The 20140-nt window shown below is 37.3% G+C and overlaps 1 protein-coding gene across 2 annotated transcripts in view; it reads left to right on the top strand.

Moving 5' to 3' along the window:
* The first annotated feature begins 10110 nt into the window (after positions 1-10110).
* Positions 10111-20140, top strand: part of Rassf6 (Ras association domain family member 6) — a 41439-nt gene continuing 31409 nt past the window's right edge. The window contains exons 1-2 of one of the 2 annotated variants that reach the window (XM_076864764.2): positions 10111-10410; positions 18814-18911. In XM_076864764.2, the coding sequence (XP_076720879.2) occupies positions 18847-18911 (65 nt within the window). In that variant the 5' untranslated portion in view covers positions 10111-10410; positions 18814-18846. Of the gene's footprint in view, positions 10411-10553; positions 10590-18813; positions 18912-20140 lie in introns of those variants that run through there. The other variant, XM_076864766.2, reaches the window with a different exon arrangement.

Raw genomic sequence — 20140 nt, 5'->3', positions numbered from 1 at the left:
AATAAAGTCTATATAATATGTGGGAGCTGTTATTATTTCAATCTCTTACAATTAGGGCAAGAATGAAGGAATGAATACAGAACACCATATGCAGTCTGCATTAATGAGACTGTTGTTTGTTTAACATTCACATATCCATGACTTCCTAGGGAAAATTCTAACTTCATGTCTTTCTATCCAGAAGTCAGACCAAGTATTCCAGTTTTTTAATTGGAAATATACTCACTATAACAATTCATCCCTAAAGAAATGTTCAGGTTACTGCTTGACTTTCAATGTCATTCAACTGATGATATTCAGGTATATGTGCATTGACCTTAATTGCTTATAAGCCATTGGCATTGGAATTAAAAGTTTTATATAATATGGTATTATTATTATCTATTTGTTTAATTCTTTTCCCAAACTTTAAGAGATATCTTCTATGGTACTAAGGTGTATGTGTCTCTGTGTGTGCATGTGAGGGTATGTGTGTGTCGAAGGAGAAGGAATGGAGGAACAGAATCAAATACAAATCAAAATGGGCAAGAGCAAGATGGCTGACCAGAAGTCTCTTGTGTTTGTCCCTCTCACAAAGACAGCCAAAGAAACAAATCACAATCCTCACCACTGAAGTCTCCTGCTGTCCTCATAGGACCTAACCCCAGCAGAGGAAGCTGCCTGATATCCACACAGCTGTTCCCATACAGAAGGAGCCAAGGCTGTATCCCTACCCCCACAGCCCACTCTGCAATTGCACTGCACCATCCTGGAACCAGAACACTGCTAGAATGTGTCCTCTGGGGAGGAGTCACTATTGCACTCATCCATGCCTGAGGCTTTGCCCTACCTTGTGGCCTAACATTCATCCATAAGCCAAGCTGCTGCCACACTCTGTCCCTTCAGGCAAGCTTCTGTGCCCTACTCCTGTCAGTCACTGTGTACTGGCCTGCACCTTTGAACCTGAATCGGTGCTCTACCTCCCAGGACAATGGTCCCTTGACCACCCAAAGCTAACACTGGAGTTAAAACAGTGCCCTGCTGCATAGGTCATCAACACCTTGACTGAACCAATAGCCAAATTCCCAGGGCTGAGCCAATGTTGCACCCCTCACATCAAGGAAACAGCATTGGCTGAACTTGGACCCCCTGCCCTCTAGGCCAAACCACTGTAGCACCCAGCTTTCCTGGAATTGTACTAACCCTACCACCACCCCAAATCTGAATTGCTGAGGCACCCTGCCTCCTGGAGAGTGGAGACGCTATTGCATTGCTTATTTCCCTCCAGGGCTCAAATCACAGCTGTGTTCCAGCACTCTGAGATCCTTGCAATCACTGTACCTGAGCCTGAAAAACTAATGTGTCCTAGTGTCCCAGGGTCCAGAGTCACCACTACATCACTTCATCCCCTGAAAACTAAATTGCTATTGTGCCCCAGACACTATGGTTCTTGAATTGCAATCATGCCCTGCTCCCAGAGCCCAAAGGTCCACAGAACTCCTTCTTCCCCAGAGCTAGACCTGTGCCACACCATGCCTCCCAGGATCAGGCTCCTAACTACAACCCAGCCTCTTAGGCCCAAGTGGTCAGATGGAGTGTGCCTCAGAATTACAGACCCCAGCTTTGTGGACAATCTGCCCCTACCCATTCCTTGGAAAATAAGCATTCACCTTGAGTCCCAGCCATCATCATAGTTGCATGAGACCCTGAGCTCAGGACCCCAGCTCCATAGGCACTCTGAGCATTTGTGCACTGGACTCCAGCACCATTGTTGCTGCTCAGGAGCCAAGTCAGACCTGACACCAAGAAGGATCACCTCAACTAAGACTCCCCATTGTTGGGAAGATGCAAACAGGAAGACCCCACAAGCTCTTTCCATTGAAGGCTCTAATAGCAAATGTTGCTGCCACCACTGTCATAAACTCCTGGAGCCAGCTGACATTTATCACAGCTGAAGAAGCTATACAGAGGCCCCACCATAGCATTCACTTACAACCAGAGCCCTAAGATCTTACCCTCTGATATCCTGGGACTGATCTGTGGATGAAAGTCTCTCCCTGTGAAAGCCACTCTATAAACCTTGGAAGAAATTACTGTTTCCCAGATGTGCAAATGTCAACACAGAAACAAAAGAAATCTGAAAAAAAATTTTTTAAATGAAAACATGACATCACCAAACGAACACAGTAATTCTCAAGTAATAGTCAAGAAATGAATATTTATGAACAGCTTAAAAGAAACTCAAAAATAATGATCTTAAGGAAACCCTGACATACAAGAGATAGACAATTCAATAAAATCAAGAAAACAATTTATGATCCAAATAAGAAACTCAACAAAATACTGGATATAAAAAAAGAAATAGAAATATTGGAGCTGAGGAAATCAATGAGTGAAAGTTAAAAAGATATACACAATTGAGAGCTTCAATAACAGACTAGATCAAACAAAAGAAAGAATCTTTGGACTTGAAAACAGATCTTTATGAAATATTTCAGAAGTAAAAAAGAAAAAAAGACTAAAAAAGACTGGAAGAAAAGTTTATGGATTTCTTACTAAGATACATTAATATTAAAACACCAAAAAAACAAAGAGAAGTTTTAAAGAAGAAACCAAAAAGAAAGAAAGAAAATCATGTGAAAATGTGATGCTTTTTTCACTTGAGATAAGCATCAGTGGATTTTTCTGAAGAACCTTCCAGAACAGGAGAAAATGGGATGATGTATGTAAAGTGCTAAAAGGAAAAAATAAAGCAATAAACTAACAGCCAAGAATACTTTACTCGGCATAGCTGGTCTTCAGAAATAAAGAAGAAATAGTGTTTCTAAGACAAACGAAAGCTGAGAGGATTCATCACCACCAGATTTACCTGGCAAGAAATGCTTAGGGGAGCTCTTCAACTGGAAAACAAGAATGCTGATTGTAATCATAAAAAACATATGAAAGTACAAATCTCAAATGTAGAGAGGTAAAATGTCAAATTCAGAATACTCCATTACTATACTGGTGCTATATAAATCTCTCTTATTTTTATTTTGTATAAGCACATCTCAATTATACAGAATAATAGGTTTCACTGTGGCCTACTTGCACATAGAAAAAACACAATTTGATCAATTTTACTTCCCAATACTCCAATATCTTCCCCTTTTTCTTCTTCCCAGCCCCCTTCCTCTTCCTTCATGGACATGAAGTTCCTTTACTTCCTCTCTTGCCTCAATATGTGGAGGGAACATGCAATACTTTTCTGAGTTTAATTTATCTCATTCAAAATAATGGTCTCCTGTTCTATCCACTTTCCTGCAAATGATATGATTTAATTCTTCTTTATGGCTGAATAATACTTGATTGTGTGTACATATATAATAGGCATATGTGCCATATTTCCTAGATCCATTCATCTGTTGATGGGCATCTAGGCTGATACCATATCTTGGCAACTGTGACTATTGCTGCAATAGTCATGGGTATGCAGCTATCTCTTCTACATGTTGACTTCATTTTCTTAGGGTATATACCCAGGAGTAGAACTGCATCATATGGTAGTTGGTTTTGTTTGTTTGGGTACCAGGGATTAAACCCAGGGGCACTTAACCACTGAGCCACATGCCTAGCCCTTTGTATTTTTTTATTTTGAGACAGGGTCTTGATAAGTTGCTTAGGGCCTCACTAAGTTGCTGAGACTGAGTTTGAACCTATGATCCTCCTGCTTCACCTTCTGAAATTGCTGGGATTACAGGTGTGAGCCACCATATACCTGGCATGGACTCTTAATACCACACACACACACACACACACACACACACACACAAAGAAAAAAAACCCTCAAAATGCATAAAATTCCTAAGTGTAGGGCCTGACCATAAAACTCCTAGAAATCAACAGGCAAAGCTCCTTGACATTGGCCTTGGCAATGATATATATGATGTGTGTGCATATATATACATATATGCACACACACACACCAAGAGCCTATGCTACAAAAGCAAAAATAAACAAATGAAACTACATCAACCTTGAAAGCTTATGCCCAGCAAAGGAAACAATCAACAAAATTACAAAGCAATCTATGGACTGGACCTGATGGCTCACACCTCTAATTTCAGAGACTCAGGAGGCTGAGAAAAGAGGATCATAAGTTCAAGGCCAGCAATTTAGCAAGGCCCTAAGCAATTTAGTGAGACCAGAGATGTGGATCAGGTTAAGTGCCCCTGGGTTCAATCTCTGATACAAAAAAAAAAAAAAAAGAAGTAATATATAGACTGAGGAGAAGTATTATTTCTAAACCACATATCTGATAAGATGTTAATATCCAAAATTTATAAATAGCTATTACCTATTACAACTCAATAGTATAGAAACAAATAGATCAATTTAAAAATGGACAAAGAACATAAATAGACATTTCTTAAAAGATGACATAAACATGACCAAGAGGTATGTCAGAAAATGCTTAGCATCACTAATCATCAGGAAAATGTGAATTAAAATCATCATGAGGTATCATCTCACACCTGCTAGCATAGCTATTAACAAAAAGACAAGGGATAATAAATGTTGGCAAGAATAAAGCAAAGGAAGCACTCCGATGTTGTTGGTTAGACTGTAGATTGGTCACAGTAATTATGGAAGACATCACAGAGGTTCCTGAAGAAATTAAAAATAGTACTGCCATTATGACCTAGCAATCCTTCTTCTCAGTATAAAACTAAATGAGATGAAATCACTACCTTGTCAATATATCTATATTTCCATGTTAATTAAGGCATTATTCACAATATCCAAGATGTTGTAACATCTAAATGTCCATAGGATGAATGGATAAAGGAAATGACACAACAGAATATTATTCAGTCTTGAAAAAAATGGCACAAAATGGATGGACCTGGAGGACATTTTTATAAGTGAAATAAATCAGATACAGAAAGCAAAACCTTGTGTGATGTCACTCACATGTGGAATCAAAGAAAAAGCAACCAGGTGAGGTGGTGCATGCCTGTAATCCCAGCAGTTTGTGAGGCTGAGGCAGGAAGATTGCAGGCTTGAAGTCAGCCTTATCAACTTAGTGAGGCTCTAAGCAACCCAGTGAGATCCTGTCTAAATAAAATATAAAAGGGGGTGGGGATATGGCTTAGTGGTTAAGCTCCCTTGGGTTCAATCCTTGGTACCAAAAAAAAAAAAAAAAAAAGAAAAAAGAAAAAAGAAAGAAAAGAAAAAGGAAAATGCAAAGGAGACCAAAATGCAGAGAGAGAGGGGGGAAAAAACAGCATTTACTAAGAGGGAAAGAGATTAAGAGATGATGTAGGCTAAGCTACCCAGATACAGATAATGAACAAGACTCACTATCTAATGTACAATGTGAGGATGACAGTTAATAAGCTTATTTATTATATTTAGAGTTTTTGTTAAATAAGTTCTTTAGTGGCTCTTGCCACACACACAAAAAGTGACTGAGATGATGATATGTTCATTTACTTCACTATATGACCATTTTACTATCTATATGTATTCTATAATATCATGTTGTAAGAGTCAAATATACACAGTTTATTTTTAAAAATAAATCAATGATTCAATAGAAAATTAATAAAATGAAAATTGCTAAATGCTATATTTAGAAAAAGAGGAATCCCATTTTACTGGACTTCTTTACGTTTGTACACATGGTTAACTTTAAAAGGCAGTCACTTTGCCGGTGGGAGAAAGATTACTGCTCATCTCATCTATATGAAAATGATTCTCTATGGTTAAAAAGAGTACTTTTGGTTAAAAAGCAAACAAACAATTTCTCCTTCTATCTCTCCGAGCACAATTGGGCCCCATGCTTCTTGCTGTCACTGAATTTTGAATGTGTGCATGCTTTTAAATCTCTTCTCTTCTCTGATAGAGAAGACTGACGAGTTTGTCTTGTGAGCTCCTCGAGGGTTGAGATTTCATCTTGGTTTGTATACCATCTTTGCCTCTGCCTGGCACAGAATAATTTTTCAATGAATGACTAATCTGTACTTTTATCCCCTGATCATTACGTTATTGAGAACTAGCCTATGCTAAAAATAAGAAACTGTTTGTTACAAGAGAAATAAAAATGCTTTCAAAATGGGAGTTATTTTTTATCACTTCTCAATTAATACAATTATTTTTCCTTGTTCAAGCTATAAAAACAGATGTGTGGCATTTATCTTCATCAGACAAATAATGGCCTCACTTAGAAGCCACTGTTCAGTTCTATAATATAACTACAAAAGGATGAAGCTTTTAAGAAATCCATCAACTATCAAAAAGTTTTAAATAACCTGTACATAAATAATTGCATTGCATTAACGGAGTTGTGGGAAAATTTTTAAAGAAAATTTCTCCTTCTTTATTTTATCAACAAAGACATTTCTTTTAAAAAATCAAACTCTACATTTTTTTTTTTCATAGGAAAAACAAATGTTCCTTAATGGAAACAAGAAGTGATGTTTATTTTCCAAGTTCTGCAAAAATGCTGGGATTTTTTCCCCAAGAGAATTAATCTGTTGTAGTTGTTATAATTTACTAAAAAATTTTATGGCAAAAATTCCCAATTATAAAATATATTTACTTTAAGCTTTATATATTGGAAAAATAAAGCACTATGTTGTCTCGTGATAAAAAAAAAAAAAAAAGGGCTTCCTCATGTAGATAATTTCCAGTTAGGTTTTTATGGAAGTTTCCTCATTGTCCAGAGCAATTCTGCTTCCTTTTACACTTCTCTTGATATCTAGGCTTTTATTACAGACTCAGCTTTGAAATGAAATATAAGGTCACAAATTACACGGACACAAGTGCCTATTGCAATTTGACCATATGTTGCTAAAACAGGTAATTGCTCGTTTTCCATTTATTTCTTTCAAGATATAATTATCTACAAATATTTTTCAGGAGTGATTTAGTGGTTTGTGGAAATGACCCAACCTGATGATAACTCAAATCTCTTTCTTTTCTGATCCATTTGTATGTGTGGTATGGAGACATTAGATCCAAACATTTCTCTTACTTTCCAAGTAGTAATATATTGGTGTGAATGTATGTTTCTGTGAACATGAATATATGCGTATGTGAAAAACACACCAGATGTATCAGCTAGTTTGTACTGAATAACACCACCCCAAAACTTACTTAGTAGCATAAAATAACAACCACTAATGTGGTTCAAGTTTCTGTTGGGTTGGTGATATGAAATTAAGCTGAGCTGGGCAGTTTTTCTGCTGTTCTTAGCTGGATTCATTTATGAATCTTTAATCAGCTGTCAGTTAGCTTAAGGGCTCTACTTTTAGGCTATTAGTTGGAGTAATGGGGCACCTGGGTCAAGAGTCTTTATCATTCCATAGATTAGCCTAGGTTCATATGGTGTTTGGAAACTTTAAGAGCAACAAAAGAAAAAGTCCAATGCATAAATGGTTTTAAAGTCTTTGCTTTGTACTGGCCCATTGGACAAAGTGAGTCACAAGGGCACGCCTAGAATCAATGTAAGAAAGTCCTTCAAGGGAAACAGACATGAACAAATGAGAGTGGTAAATCCAACACTCATTTCAGTACCCTAAAAGAAGATTACAACCAAGAAAAATCTTTACTTTAGAAGCCTTTCTCTCCTGAACCTGAAGGTATCAGTTGCTAATATAGATTAGACAACTGACCTAGGAAAATCTGCCAGTGACAATGTTTTATAGCAAATCACTAAATGTAAGCATAAATACTATTAGTATTCTATAGTGAATAAATACTTGTGGTGACATAAGACAAGATTAATCCAGAACATTTTAGGGAAAAAATGATCAGATTAATCTGCCAGATGTTAAATTATAAAGCTGTTAATATGAAATTGATGACAATGTAGATATGTAGGTCAGTTGGATACAAGTACTAGAAACATGTTAAAAATATATGCCTTTATTATTTGATTGAAATGTCATTTTAAAATAAGGAAAAAGTATAATCTATATTTATTGACACAACACATATTTGTTAAGTCATCATTATTTATTTATGAGCCAGTGCAGTGTTCCCTGGGCCTCTGACAGGGGGCTAGAATAGTTCTAGACACTGGGATAAAGCAGTGAACCTAGAGGTCAAAGTCCTTAATCTCTTAGAACTCAGAGGATCACAAATTCAAAGCCAGCCTCAGCAAAAATGAGGTGCTAAGCAACTCAGTGAGACCCTGTTTCTAAATAAAAATACAAAAAAATAGGGCTGAGATGTGGCTCAGTGGTCGAGTGCCCCTGAGTTCAATCCCCAGTACCCCCTACTAACCCCCCCCCAAAAAAAAACCCAAAACCACAATTAAGACTAAGGTAAACAACATGGGAAATAAAGTCATAGCAAATACAAGGAAGAGTTGATATATCTAACATATAAACACATGTTATAAATCAATATGAAAAAGGTGAGCAAAGAATACAATAAATAAAAAAGCAAAAATGCAAGGTGTATCTAAATAAAGAGTTCAACCTTACAGCTAATCAATAAGTTACGTATTAAAATATAATACAGATTTTTAACCTTTCAAATCAGTAACTGTTTAAAAAAAGTATTACAATTCATGTTAGTTGCCTTAGGAGTATAAAATTGACAAGGTTTTTTGAGGAGAGAAAATTTTTTAAAATGTACATTCTCTTTCATCTGGCAAGTTTTAAAATACATGTAAAAGTCATGAAATCATGGTTGTATGTAGTTATATATAAACATTTGCTGGAATGTTGTTTAGCAGTACAACTTTTTCACAAAAAGGAACTGATGAAATAGTGGTATAAGCATATGGTGTAATACAGTGCAGCTAGTTAAAATCATATTGCAGGAAAAAAACTGACTTGACATATGGCAAATTTCTCAGAATATCTTTTATGAGATAAAAGTAGGTTATAAAACAATGAACTGAATGTAGCAGTATTTTGGTAAGTATCCACAGAGGAAATATGTCAAAATAAGGACATTCACCAAATTGCTTATATTACTTATATTTAAGAGGGAAACTGTAGGTGTTTTTTTTTTTTTTTTTACATTTCTGTTTTACAAATTTTCTACATTGCACGTGTGTCACTATATATTCTTCATATTCCAAAATTTTAAAAAATGGCCTATTTACTATAGCATTCAAAAACAAGACGAGTCACTGAGCCTCTAACTAAAGGAAAGCAGTTGGCAGACAATAATCAAAATAAAACCTTCAAAGATGCTTGTACATAAAAAGCAAAAAAACAACGTCCCAGTTGCTGAGAATAAACAAATGATCCCCTCTAAGTATAGACAATACTGACAGAGCATGCATTTGAACATGCATTCCGGAACCTGGGAGCTGTAAACACTGCAGGTCCTGTTAGTCATCATCCAAAGGTCAGTCTATACCACCAACCACACACCAGGGAACGTGGGGCCAATGTGACGATCAAACTAATACAAGTTATAGCTGGTCACACCTGTCCTTATGTAAGATTGCAAAAGCTTTCATGATGATCCAGTAAACCTATTTGCCCAAAGAATGATAAATCTCACAGTTCCTGGTCTTTGCACACCGCTGGCTAAACAGGTAACTATCCGACCCTTTGAACATATCCGCTTAGTTGTTATTATTTATCTCCTCAGTTGTACTTTATTAAAATCTTTTCAAACTTTGATGTCGTCCAGATTCTTTTGTGGCGATATTTAATATATGGATGAGTGCACAACATACCCAAGACCTACTAAATCAGAGACTCAGGGGTGGAAGACCTGCAGGTATGTGGGTTGGGAAAGCTGCAGAGGTGTGGCAAGCTGCTTGTGGGTGCAAAGGTGCTGGTTGAGAAACTGGGTGGCAAAAGACCAAGAGGAAAAAAGAAAAAAAAAAAAAAAAAAAGAATTTCAAATTCAAAGAGAAAAAATTAAAAGGAAAGATGTGAATAATGGTGTTCAGTCCTGGTCAGCGTCATTTCTCACAAGCCATTCAACTAGAGTCCAGCTGGACTATAGAATGGAGATTAAAATCCGTCCAGCTCCGCGGTTCAAGCGTCACCCAGAAGGTCAGCTCACTTAAGAAGTGTGTCAGGGAGCCAAGGAGTGTACCTATCAGCTGTTTCTAAGAAAGTAAACACTCCCAACATGCACCGAGGCGCTGGGAGTGGCTCAGGTTTCTCACACTTGCCTGCAGTGATAGAAAAGAGCAATAATTAATAGCTTCTCGTGGTTGCTAATTGCGTGGGGGCCACTGCAAGCGCGGAGCCCCGAGCCATGCTCAGGGAGCACGCGCGACGCCCACGCTGGTCTCAGACCTCCCCTGCAGGTGAGTGACTGGAGGAGCCCCAGGAAGACAGGCAGAGACAGGAGAGCACTGTCTCCCGCAGCCAGCCTCCGACCCAGTCCAGGAACAAACTCTCCCGTGCAAGTTCAGCCCAAGGACTGCGGTGAAAAGGCTCCTCCCGCTCACAGTGTGAACAACAGGTGAAAATGGGGGTCGGGCAAAGAACCCCTCTAGTCCACTTTCTGGGGTGAGGTTGAGGGCAAATTATTAGAAAGCGGAATCCCATTGGCAGCAAAGGTGAATGGGTGCATCGGAGCAGCCTGAACCCGGACATGACTTTTCCTTTTGATTTTTCTCAGAATACCCTTTCCTGACCAAGGTAAGCTTGTGGGAGGGTGGGGAAGTAGAGAGAGTGGGGAGAAGGGCTTGGAGAAAACCTTGCCATTTCCTCCTCCCTTCCTGGAGGGAGTAGTTCTATAAACCCTTTACCTGGAGCATACCCTTGCAAAGACACTAGGCTCCTGGAGGGCATCCCGCTTTCTCTGAGGACTTTAAGAACATGTGTTGAATCATAAGATTCAAAGGATCTTTTTAAATTGAGGATGCAGTTGAACTTTTGTTTCCACAAAGCAACAGAGAAATAACCCCCAAATAATTGAAAAGGATTTGGGATATAATTTAATACCTCACCAAACAATGAAAGAATGATTGTAATTAAATACAGGTCCATGAGTTAGGAATACAAATTCTGAAGTAGGTGCCCCTTACTAGTTTGCCCCTTTGCAAGTTACTTAAGCTGTCTAAGCCACCAAAATCTGTCCTTATAAAACAATCATAATAGGATCTTCCACATAGGGCTTTGGTGGGAATTAAACACTTAGCAGGTGTTCCAGAAATGGCACCTTCTAATAGAATTAAGAAATAAGGTGGTGGGGGGGTATTGGAAGTAAGAAGGATGGTAGAATGAATCAGACATTATTACCCTGTGTACATATATAAATATACAACTGGTAGGATTCTACATCATGCATAACCAGAAGAATATGAAATTATATTCTATTATATATGATGCATCAAAGTGCATTCTACTGTCATGTATAACTAATTAAAATGAATAAAAAATAAATTTAAAAAATAGCTCAGCCAAAAAGGCACATCAGGGAAGGTGAGCTGAGCTGAGCTGGCAGACCAGTCAGTGTGGTGACACTGGAACTGAACTGGTTTCCAGACAGTGGGTCCAAGACACTGAGCAGGTGGCAAATGGGCAAGTATCATCTCTGAGTAGAAATGAAATTACCAACTTTCTTGCCACTTTTCAAAAAAAATTAGACTATGTAGAGGCAAATTTAAGCTTACCTGCCACTCACTTTGATCTTAGAAAATTCATATTTATGTAAATCTATTATTTTAAAATAGAAAACAAGCTTTTATAGCGAATAGTTACTATCTCATGTTGTGAAGCCCATGGCATTTCAAGTTTCACAAGATAGTCTGTGTTTGAATAACATTGATCAAAATAGACAATATGGTTCAAGTCCTAATATTATAGCACAGATTGATTTTTTTTTGCATTGAAATGATATAGACTTTCATATGTTTAAACTTGAAATAAGGGTACTTGTGTTTTGTCAGTCCTTACCTCTTAAGCTTAAATTACACAGAAGTGGCTTTATTTGATGAAGTTTTAGTTAAAGGGAAATTTTGTGGATGATGTTGTTAGTTTTATTAGTATTTATAACTTTGAGGGGGACAAATTTAGTAGCTATGACTAGTAGTCTCCATTGATGTCATTTTATCTTTTTATTTTATTAACATAAAATATTTAAGTGGTTTGCAGTTGATCCTAACTTAGTACCATCATTGTTTAAATGGATTCTTTTTTTCAAATTGTAGAGTTGAGGTATTCCAATGTACTTATAATTAGGTATTGACTGAAGAATTCTAGGTAGAATTCTAAAGCCAAACCACATGAACTTTATTATGTTATTATCCTCCAGGCTTAACTAGTAGTTATTGCAGTTTATCTAAACACTTATAAAATAATCAAATCAGCGTAGAATGAATTAGAATACGAATATTTATTAAATACTTTTCAAAGAGAAAATATGCTTTTATGCTGAATTTATTGTTAAATTCCTTAAATTATTTGATTATAAATAATTATATATGTGTGTATATAGAAAGAGTTTTTCTACTGTTTCTAATGTATATAGCACTCTATGGTAAACCATTATTTATTTATTTATTTATTTTTGGTACTGAAGATTGAAGTCAGAGGCACATTAACACTGAGCTATATCTCCTGTCCTTTTTATTTATTTTTTTTTTTACACAGAGTCTCACTAAGTTGTTGAGAGTCTCACTAAGTTGCTCGCCTTGAACTTGCAATCCTTTGCTTCAGCCTCCTGAGTCTCTGGGATTCAGTGTGCACCACCACACCTGGCACTATTAAATATTTTGATCAATCCAAGAGAGAGGGAAAGAGCTCAACATAGTGTAACATACATGTAATGTCTTAAGGGCTAGGGTTGTAGCTCAGTGGTAAAGAGCTTGCCTAACATGTGTGAGACACTGGGTTCAATTCTCAGCACTACATTTAAATAAATAAATAAAATAAAGGTACAACAACCAACTAACTAACTATATATATAATAAAGGTCCATAAACAACCATATATATATATATATATATATATATATATATATATACACACACACACACACACACACACACACATACATATATATAACTATAATTTAAAATGTTATACCTTATGTACATTTTAATTTCTGAAATAAGAAGCATCCTATTCTTTTAATTGAAATAGAAACCTAATGCTAACAGTCCATTTACTTTGTACAGATTTGCTGATTACAATGTAAATAGGGAATTCAGGGTTGCTAGAGACACATGGACTTTCTGTAAGTTTGGATTTAAAAAAATTTTTTTTCAAATACAGGCAAATTGAAAACACAGCCTCTGAGAAAGAGCTTCTCAATATTCTCTTTGCTCTGAAGTTTAGAGTTAAAAAACTAACTATTCTGTTGCAAAAATTTATCTCAATATTTCAAAACTATCACTGATTGTGATCTCTTCACTTTCATAATACAGTCTTAAGTATCAAACCAACTGGTATCACTGCTTTCAGTCCCTGAACATGGAGCTGTCTCCTCTTTATGCAAGAGGATGTAATCTTAGTAGTTTAAATGGTTGTAGGAAAATTTCTGCATCATCACCCAGAGTCTAGTAAGTGGAGCTCAAAAAGCAAGAGTGCTGATTCTTTCATAGCCAATACTGAACAAGAAAAATGAATCAGGATCTTTGTGAAATCAACTTTTAAAATTTCTTCTTGAAAACTCAGATGAAGCAGAGGATCCTTGAGTTCCATCACAGCCACAATTTCAGAAGATACCCTTGGCAAGTGGAGTGGTGGCAAGTTCCTAAGTGGCTTCATGCTAGTTCACTTCATCCTCCACTCCTGCTTTCCTCACCTCCCTGAGGACACTGCGGGCAGAATAAAGTGCACTACATAACACCATGTAAATATGCAGTGGAATATTAGTGCTTTGACACTTCGAATGAGATTCCACTTGAACTGACAGCCGTGGCATGGTCACCTAGAAATCTGGTTGCTTGACCCATATACTGTTTAATCCTGTCTTCAATTTAAGAATTGAAATCAATTTTTATTTTTATCTCAAGTCAATTTCTAACTGCAAACAATATCACTTAATAAAGTGATAGTTTTTATATTTCTCCCCCCAACCTTTACCATCTCTGCAAATGAGGCACATTCTTCAGGGGGAAAATATGGAGCCAAATGTTTTCTAGAAACCATACTTCTTTGAACTCTTTTCCTTTCTTTTCAAACTGGATAATGGATGGAATTATAGGAAGCTGATAGCTTTGTCTCATTTCCCCTGAGTGATGTATCTGTGCATGGCTCTGTTCTTCCCTACTCCCAGGTTCCAGATCATAGCCTTAAGAAAACAGTTTTATTTTAGGGCTGAAAACATCCTTGTAACTTTCCATTGCCTCTTCAGGATGGAACATTTTTTTTAAACTCCATGTTTACAACCATTGATATAATCTTAACTCCTAATTAAAATATACACTTGCTATTGCAATGGGATACTTTTTGGTATTTTGTCTTTTTAGTTACTTTTATTGGGGGCATATATGTGATATAATATATGTTCCTTGTATAGAATTTGGAAAGTACATATGAATTCGAAATGAAAATAAACTTTCATATCTTTATAACTCTTAATATCATTGTTAATATTTAAATGTTTCCCTGAATATTGAATGTATTCAATACTGTATAAATGTTTTATATATATATCTGTGTATATTCACTCACTCTTGAAGAAACATGAATAATAATGATCCTTTCTTAAAGGATCTAGTCAACAAATTAAGTAAAATAATACATGGTTAGAGGAAGAAAGCAATAGCAATTAGAAAACTGCAGCTAGTTTGCTGTGGAAGTTCAAATGCAAGAGAAATTAGCAACTGTTTTGTTTTGGGGACTGGGGAGGTTGTTTTTGGTTTTCTTTTCACTTGGTTGGTTTGTTTTATTTTGTGATTCTTTGTAAAATCCTGACCACTATGACACTTCACATATTCAAGTGATCTGAGGAACAAGAGACTGTCGATACAGATACAGACACAGGCTTCACTTCCTGTGTCTGGTAGCAGGTACAGAGAAGGAACTCAAGAAATATTTGTTGAATATACAAACAAGCATATCAAATTTTCCACTTTTAAATAAGTAACCATTTAGTTAACCCATGGTTGGGCACAGGAAAGTATTTTAAGTGACTGGCCCATTTGTGTTCGCTGGGGCCTGAGCTTTCCTCCCCCATCCTCTGGCTGCATTCTGGTCACAAGAGAACTGAATCCAGGTAAGCCCACATCTAGGCAGGAGTGCAGAGCAGGGCAAGGTGAGCAGCAAATACTACATTTAAATTTTTTCTGTAGGTCTCAGCATTGCCCCTTGCTGAGGGCTGTCTGTTGTGGGCTTCTGTTTCTACAGATCCCATCTGCCTGCTCAGAACAATAGCACCTCCCTGGGCCTCTCCCATTCACGCTCAGCTTAGACCTGCCTGGTTCTTCCAGTGCTGTTTATTTCTCCAGGACTTAATTCCTGGCATGTCAAACTCCCTGTCTCTTGAGTCTATGTGGACAAAATGGAAAAGCAAATGAACAAACTTATTAATTAATAATCTTATTTTATATATAATCTAAGACAATAAATTCTGGCCCCAGGGCCTGATAGTAACTATATGATTCACCCTCCAAGCAAACCACATAGAAATTATTTTCCTCTTCAAGTCAAAGAACTGAACATCCAAAGACAGACTTCAAAACTTGTAGACCTCCAACTTTTCCTTTCTTCATAAGTCATTTTTGTCTTTGCTATTCATGACCTCTCTGTTATCTTTCTCTTAAGACTTTAAGAAAGCTAAATTAGACTCTAAGACTACTAAGTCTTCACAATTTGGATTTCATTAGGGACTCTACCAGGTTTCAATTTTTTGTGAATTTTCTGGAATGGGGAAATACAGAGGGAAAACTATTTGAATTCATAGATCTATGCTTCACTTTAGCAATTAATAATATCAATGATACTTTTACCAAATCACTTTCTTGCCTTTTAGGTATTTGAATTGTTTGAATATTTTAAGCCAATTTTTAAATCAGACATGATAAATATTATTTCCTATCCAATTGTCATATGCTATCTATGAAAAAAATTATGTTGTTTTCCTTTTCTATTAAATTCCATTTAACTGTCTTCCTTCCTAAGGTCAGAGAATAATGTAAAGACCTTTGAAATTTTTTTGTCAAGGCTTCTGTAATTTTTCTGAAGCTGACCATGATTTACTTTAGCATAGATCACAAGTCTGACAATATAATTACATAGCAACTGTTTGCTCTCTTTAATGATTCTTTGGTTTTTATGAATACAAGGAGAGGGAACTGATTGGGAAATTACTATAATGATTCTTTAGTCCATGGCTGCCAATCTTCACTTTGTGATAATAAGAAACTTCCATTGATGGTTCTTCAACTCAAAATATCCCCAGTGTTTGGTGAGAGCTTGCTCTCTGGTTCTGGAGTAGTTTCTTCTAACCATGTCCTCACATGGTGGAAGGGCAAGGCAGCTTCCCAAGTTCTCTTTTATAAAAAGGACACTAATCCTACTCATCATGGCTTGGTCCTCATGACCTAGTCACCTCCTAAATTTTCTACCTCTCAATGCTATTGTATGAGGGATAAGATCTCAACATATGACTTTTGGGAGACACAGACATTGAAACCATGACACAGAGCAGTCAGTTAGGAGGAGGCTGGTCCAGTAATCCAGGAGAAAGAGGATGGTGGCTTGGCTTAAAGCTTTTGAATTCAGGTTATATATTGAAAGTATAATTAATAGGACTTACATTTAGGTTAGATTCTTCTTATGGCAAAGGAAGGGGAAAAATATCAAGACTGAATCTTAGTTTTGGTACCCAATTGGGTAGATGAAAAGAATTGTGGAGGAGGGAATTCTGGAGTATGGGAGAAAGCTAGTGGTTCTGTTTCAGCCATGCTGCTCTTGAGATGCCCATTAGACATCTAAATAGAGATTAAGTGGAGGTAAGTGAGTCTGGAACTCAGCAAAGAGGTGGCGCTGCAGATGGATTAGCTTCCCTGGAAGAAAGTATAGAAGAGAGGACAGAATGTATCTGAAACCAGGCAGCATGTAGCAACTGTATAGAGAAGTGAGCAGAGGAGTCTAACATGTTGAGCCCTGTGAGAAACCAGAAAATAGAGCAGCAGGGTCATTATTGCCACTTTGTCTCAAAAACCTCTAGAGGAAAGTGTTTTAAAAGGAGAGAAAAAATCAATCTCATCAAGTGCTTTGGTGAGTCAAAGAAAATGAACAATTTGGCAAAGCCTAGGCCATTGAAATGTGGGAGGAGAAATGCAGGGAAGATAAAGGAATAGATGGTAAATAACCTAGATTGAGGAGGGAAAAGGTAGTGTTTGGGATTTGGGATCATTACTGGGGGGATCTAGCTATGGGGCATCTATAACCCTTTTTGTGGGTTATTATAATGACAAATTCTAGGAACAAGGTTAGAGCAAGGACTGCATAACCAGACATCCCAGACCAAATCCTGTAAAGGAATGAGATTTGTTGGGCTCATGGACTCTGCTGTCCCAGGGCAGTCTAACCTACCCTTATGGCTTCCAAACTGCAGAGTTGCTTTGGCTAAACTTGTGACCAAGTCCTTAGTGAGACAGACCCCTGCCAGTGATGTGCTGCCAAAGAGGATGACATTCCCAAACAGGGGAGCACCACTCTTTGAGCAACAGGACAGCAATAAAGAATGAAATTAGGCACAAATCAGTAATGATGGTAATGGAAAGCTGAAAGTAGAATCATAGCGGTGCAGATAAAAAGGCTCTGGGGAGACTTACAGAGGTTCCACCTGAGTGAGGACCCAAAGGAAGCAGAGGCTGGGTTTTCAGGGATTAGGACCTTCCAGTGCAAGAGGAATCCATGAGAGGAGACTCAGTGGTGTGAAATCTCATTTGAATATAAGGCCTGGCATTGAAAGATGCTTCAATTTTGAGTTCAGAAAGGAGGGTTTGGGTAGAATAACAGAAAGTTCAAATGTCAGATTGAATGAATTAGGCTGAATTTACTAAGAATGAGATGCCAGGGAGGATTGGGCCCAAAAAAGGTGATATGAAGAGCAGAATGGTAAAAGCATAAAAGGGAACTCCAGTCAAGCATTCAGCTCAGAGGCCTGGGGAGAGGAACAAAATGCTATAAGGAAAAAGAGACCTCAGGGGTTGTATGAGAATAGCAGAATTGCTGCTCTTTTCTCTTCCTTCCTGGTATCCACTCATCTTACCCAACCAAAATAACCTGATTTGAAAGTAAAAGAAGGATAATCTATACACGCACCTTCTTTTTCTGGACTTTCCTTTCCATCCCACCTTTTTATTCTAGCTATGTTTCCTATGATTCTGTAAGCTTGGAGCAAGGATAATTCAAAGTTAAATTTCTGCAAAAACTAGAACTAGAAAATATTTTGCTTAAAATTTCTGACCACACCCTAATGCCATTCACATGAACTCATAAAGAAGGAGATTATTTACATCTGACCACGGTTTCCAGAGCCTGAAGGAGACATAAGGATATTATATCATCCTTCATCAACCCTTCGAGTCAGAACTTGATTTTAGTTGCCTGGAAACTTGAAATTGTGTTGGGCTGACTAGGGCAGGGTCCAGCTAGTTTGGGCTAAGTTGCTGTAATTGAAGGAAAAATGCTCCTAGAGATTCATACACAAGAGGACTCTTTCGAAAAATACATCAAAAACCAAATTGCCCAATCCTTCCCTTCCTTGAGCAACTGCATCTGTAGTTTTTCAATTTACACAACACGTTTTTCTCCTTTTTGCTCATGCATGAAATATCACTTGAAAGCTCCCCTAAATAGTCTTATAAGCTAGAGACACAATCAAACATTCAATTTAAGTAAGAAACTAATTTATGAATGCATCACAAGAACAAATCATTAACGTTATTCTTATGGTTAGGGTATCCTCATACCATCTCAAAAGGGGGTGAAGATGACTATGATGGCCCACCAGTACCCTTCCTGGATCTTCATCAATGAGAGGACGTTCATAACCAGGTAACTGTATACCTATATTATATGTCATCCTGCTCACCAGTTACCTACTCAGTGAATGGGGTTAACATTTTTTGTTATCATGAAGACTACAAGGGGAGACGGTTTGGAATAGAAGTAATATGGAATATACCATTCAGAGTTGTATAAGCTTGATAAATGATTAACAAGATCAACAGTTAGAATCATCACTTGAGATTCTGGATAAGAAGTTGAAAAAGTATATTCCTAAGACCACTAAACCATAATCTCTTGTGGAACAATCACTCATAGTTCATTAATGGTGGTTTGGGTTCCATAAAAGTTACATTTCTGCTTTAATAGTTGCAGTGATCTTGAGAGCAAGGATTAAGTGAAGGCTCCAAGGCTCCTCATAAAAGATACATCCAAAGAATTGGCTCTGTGGCCAATAACATTGTGTTCTCTCCTGACCTCTCCCTTCCTTACTCCTCAGGACACACTTCTTTTTTCCTGGTTCCCACTGGTGTGCTGGTTATTAAATATATAGATGACATGCACAACTGTTTTCTTATGCATGGTTATAGCATCTAATGTTGCTTTGGAAATAATAGAGTAAGGGTTTCAAAACTTTAAGAGCAAAGATGAGAACTAAACCTGGCCAAGCACAGGTAAAGACTTAGAAAAGAAAAAACAGTCAAAAAAAGAAAAAGAAAAGAAATAAAGAAACAACCATGACTAAGTCAAACAAGGGGTAGGAAAGGAAATAAGGCCAGTGGAACAGGGAAGTGGGTGCTACTGATGCAGGATTGGGTGCTAGGAAAGCAGAGGGAACGAGGAACTAATATGGTCAAAGATTTAAAGAGCTAGAGGACAAGGGTGAAATATGAGGGTAGGAAGAAGACACAAAGTGAAAGAGAGTATCCCTTTATTCATTCTTCAAATACTTACCGACTGCTCACTGCGGAGAGATACTTTTCTGAATCTGAACATTCAGCAATGAACCCAACAAAACCCTACTTTTAGGGGTTACATCCTGTACCCAGGAACAAGGGAATATAGTCCATATGAAGGATAAATGCTGAAAAGTGTGAGAAATAAAAATGAAATAGTAAAGGGAGTAAAGAATATTGGATGTAGCCCGTGGGAAGGGCTCTGTGCTCAGGCCTGAGAGAGGAGAGAGCATAGGAACAAAAACTGCAGGTATGTGGCTGGAAGAAGTCCAGGCAAAGGGGACAGCAAGTCCATAGCCCAGAGGCAGGTGCATATCAGTG

This window comes from Callospermophilus lateralis, chromosome 8, assembly GCF_048772815.1.
Source record: "Callospermophilus lateralis isolate mCalLat2 chromosome 8, mCalLat2.hap1, whole genome shotgun sequence".
NCBI lineage: Eukaryota > Metazoa > Chordata > Mammalia > Rodentia > Sciuridae > Callospermophilus > Callospermophilus lateralis.
The sequence above is the reverse complement of the archived record's forward strand: the minus strand, read 5'-3'. Positions and strand labels throughout refer to the sequence as shown.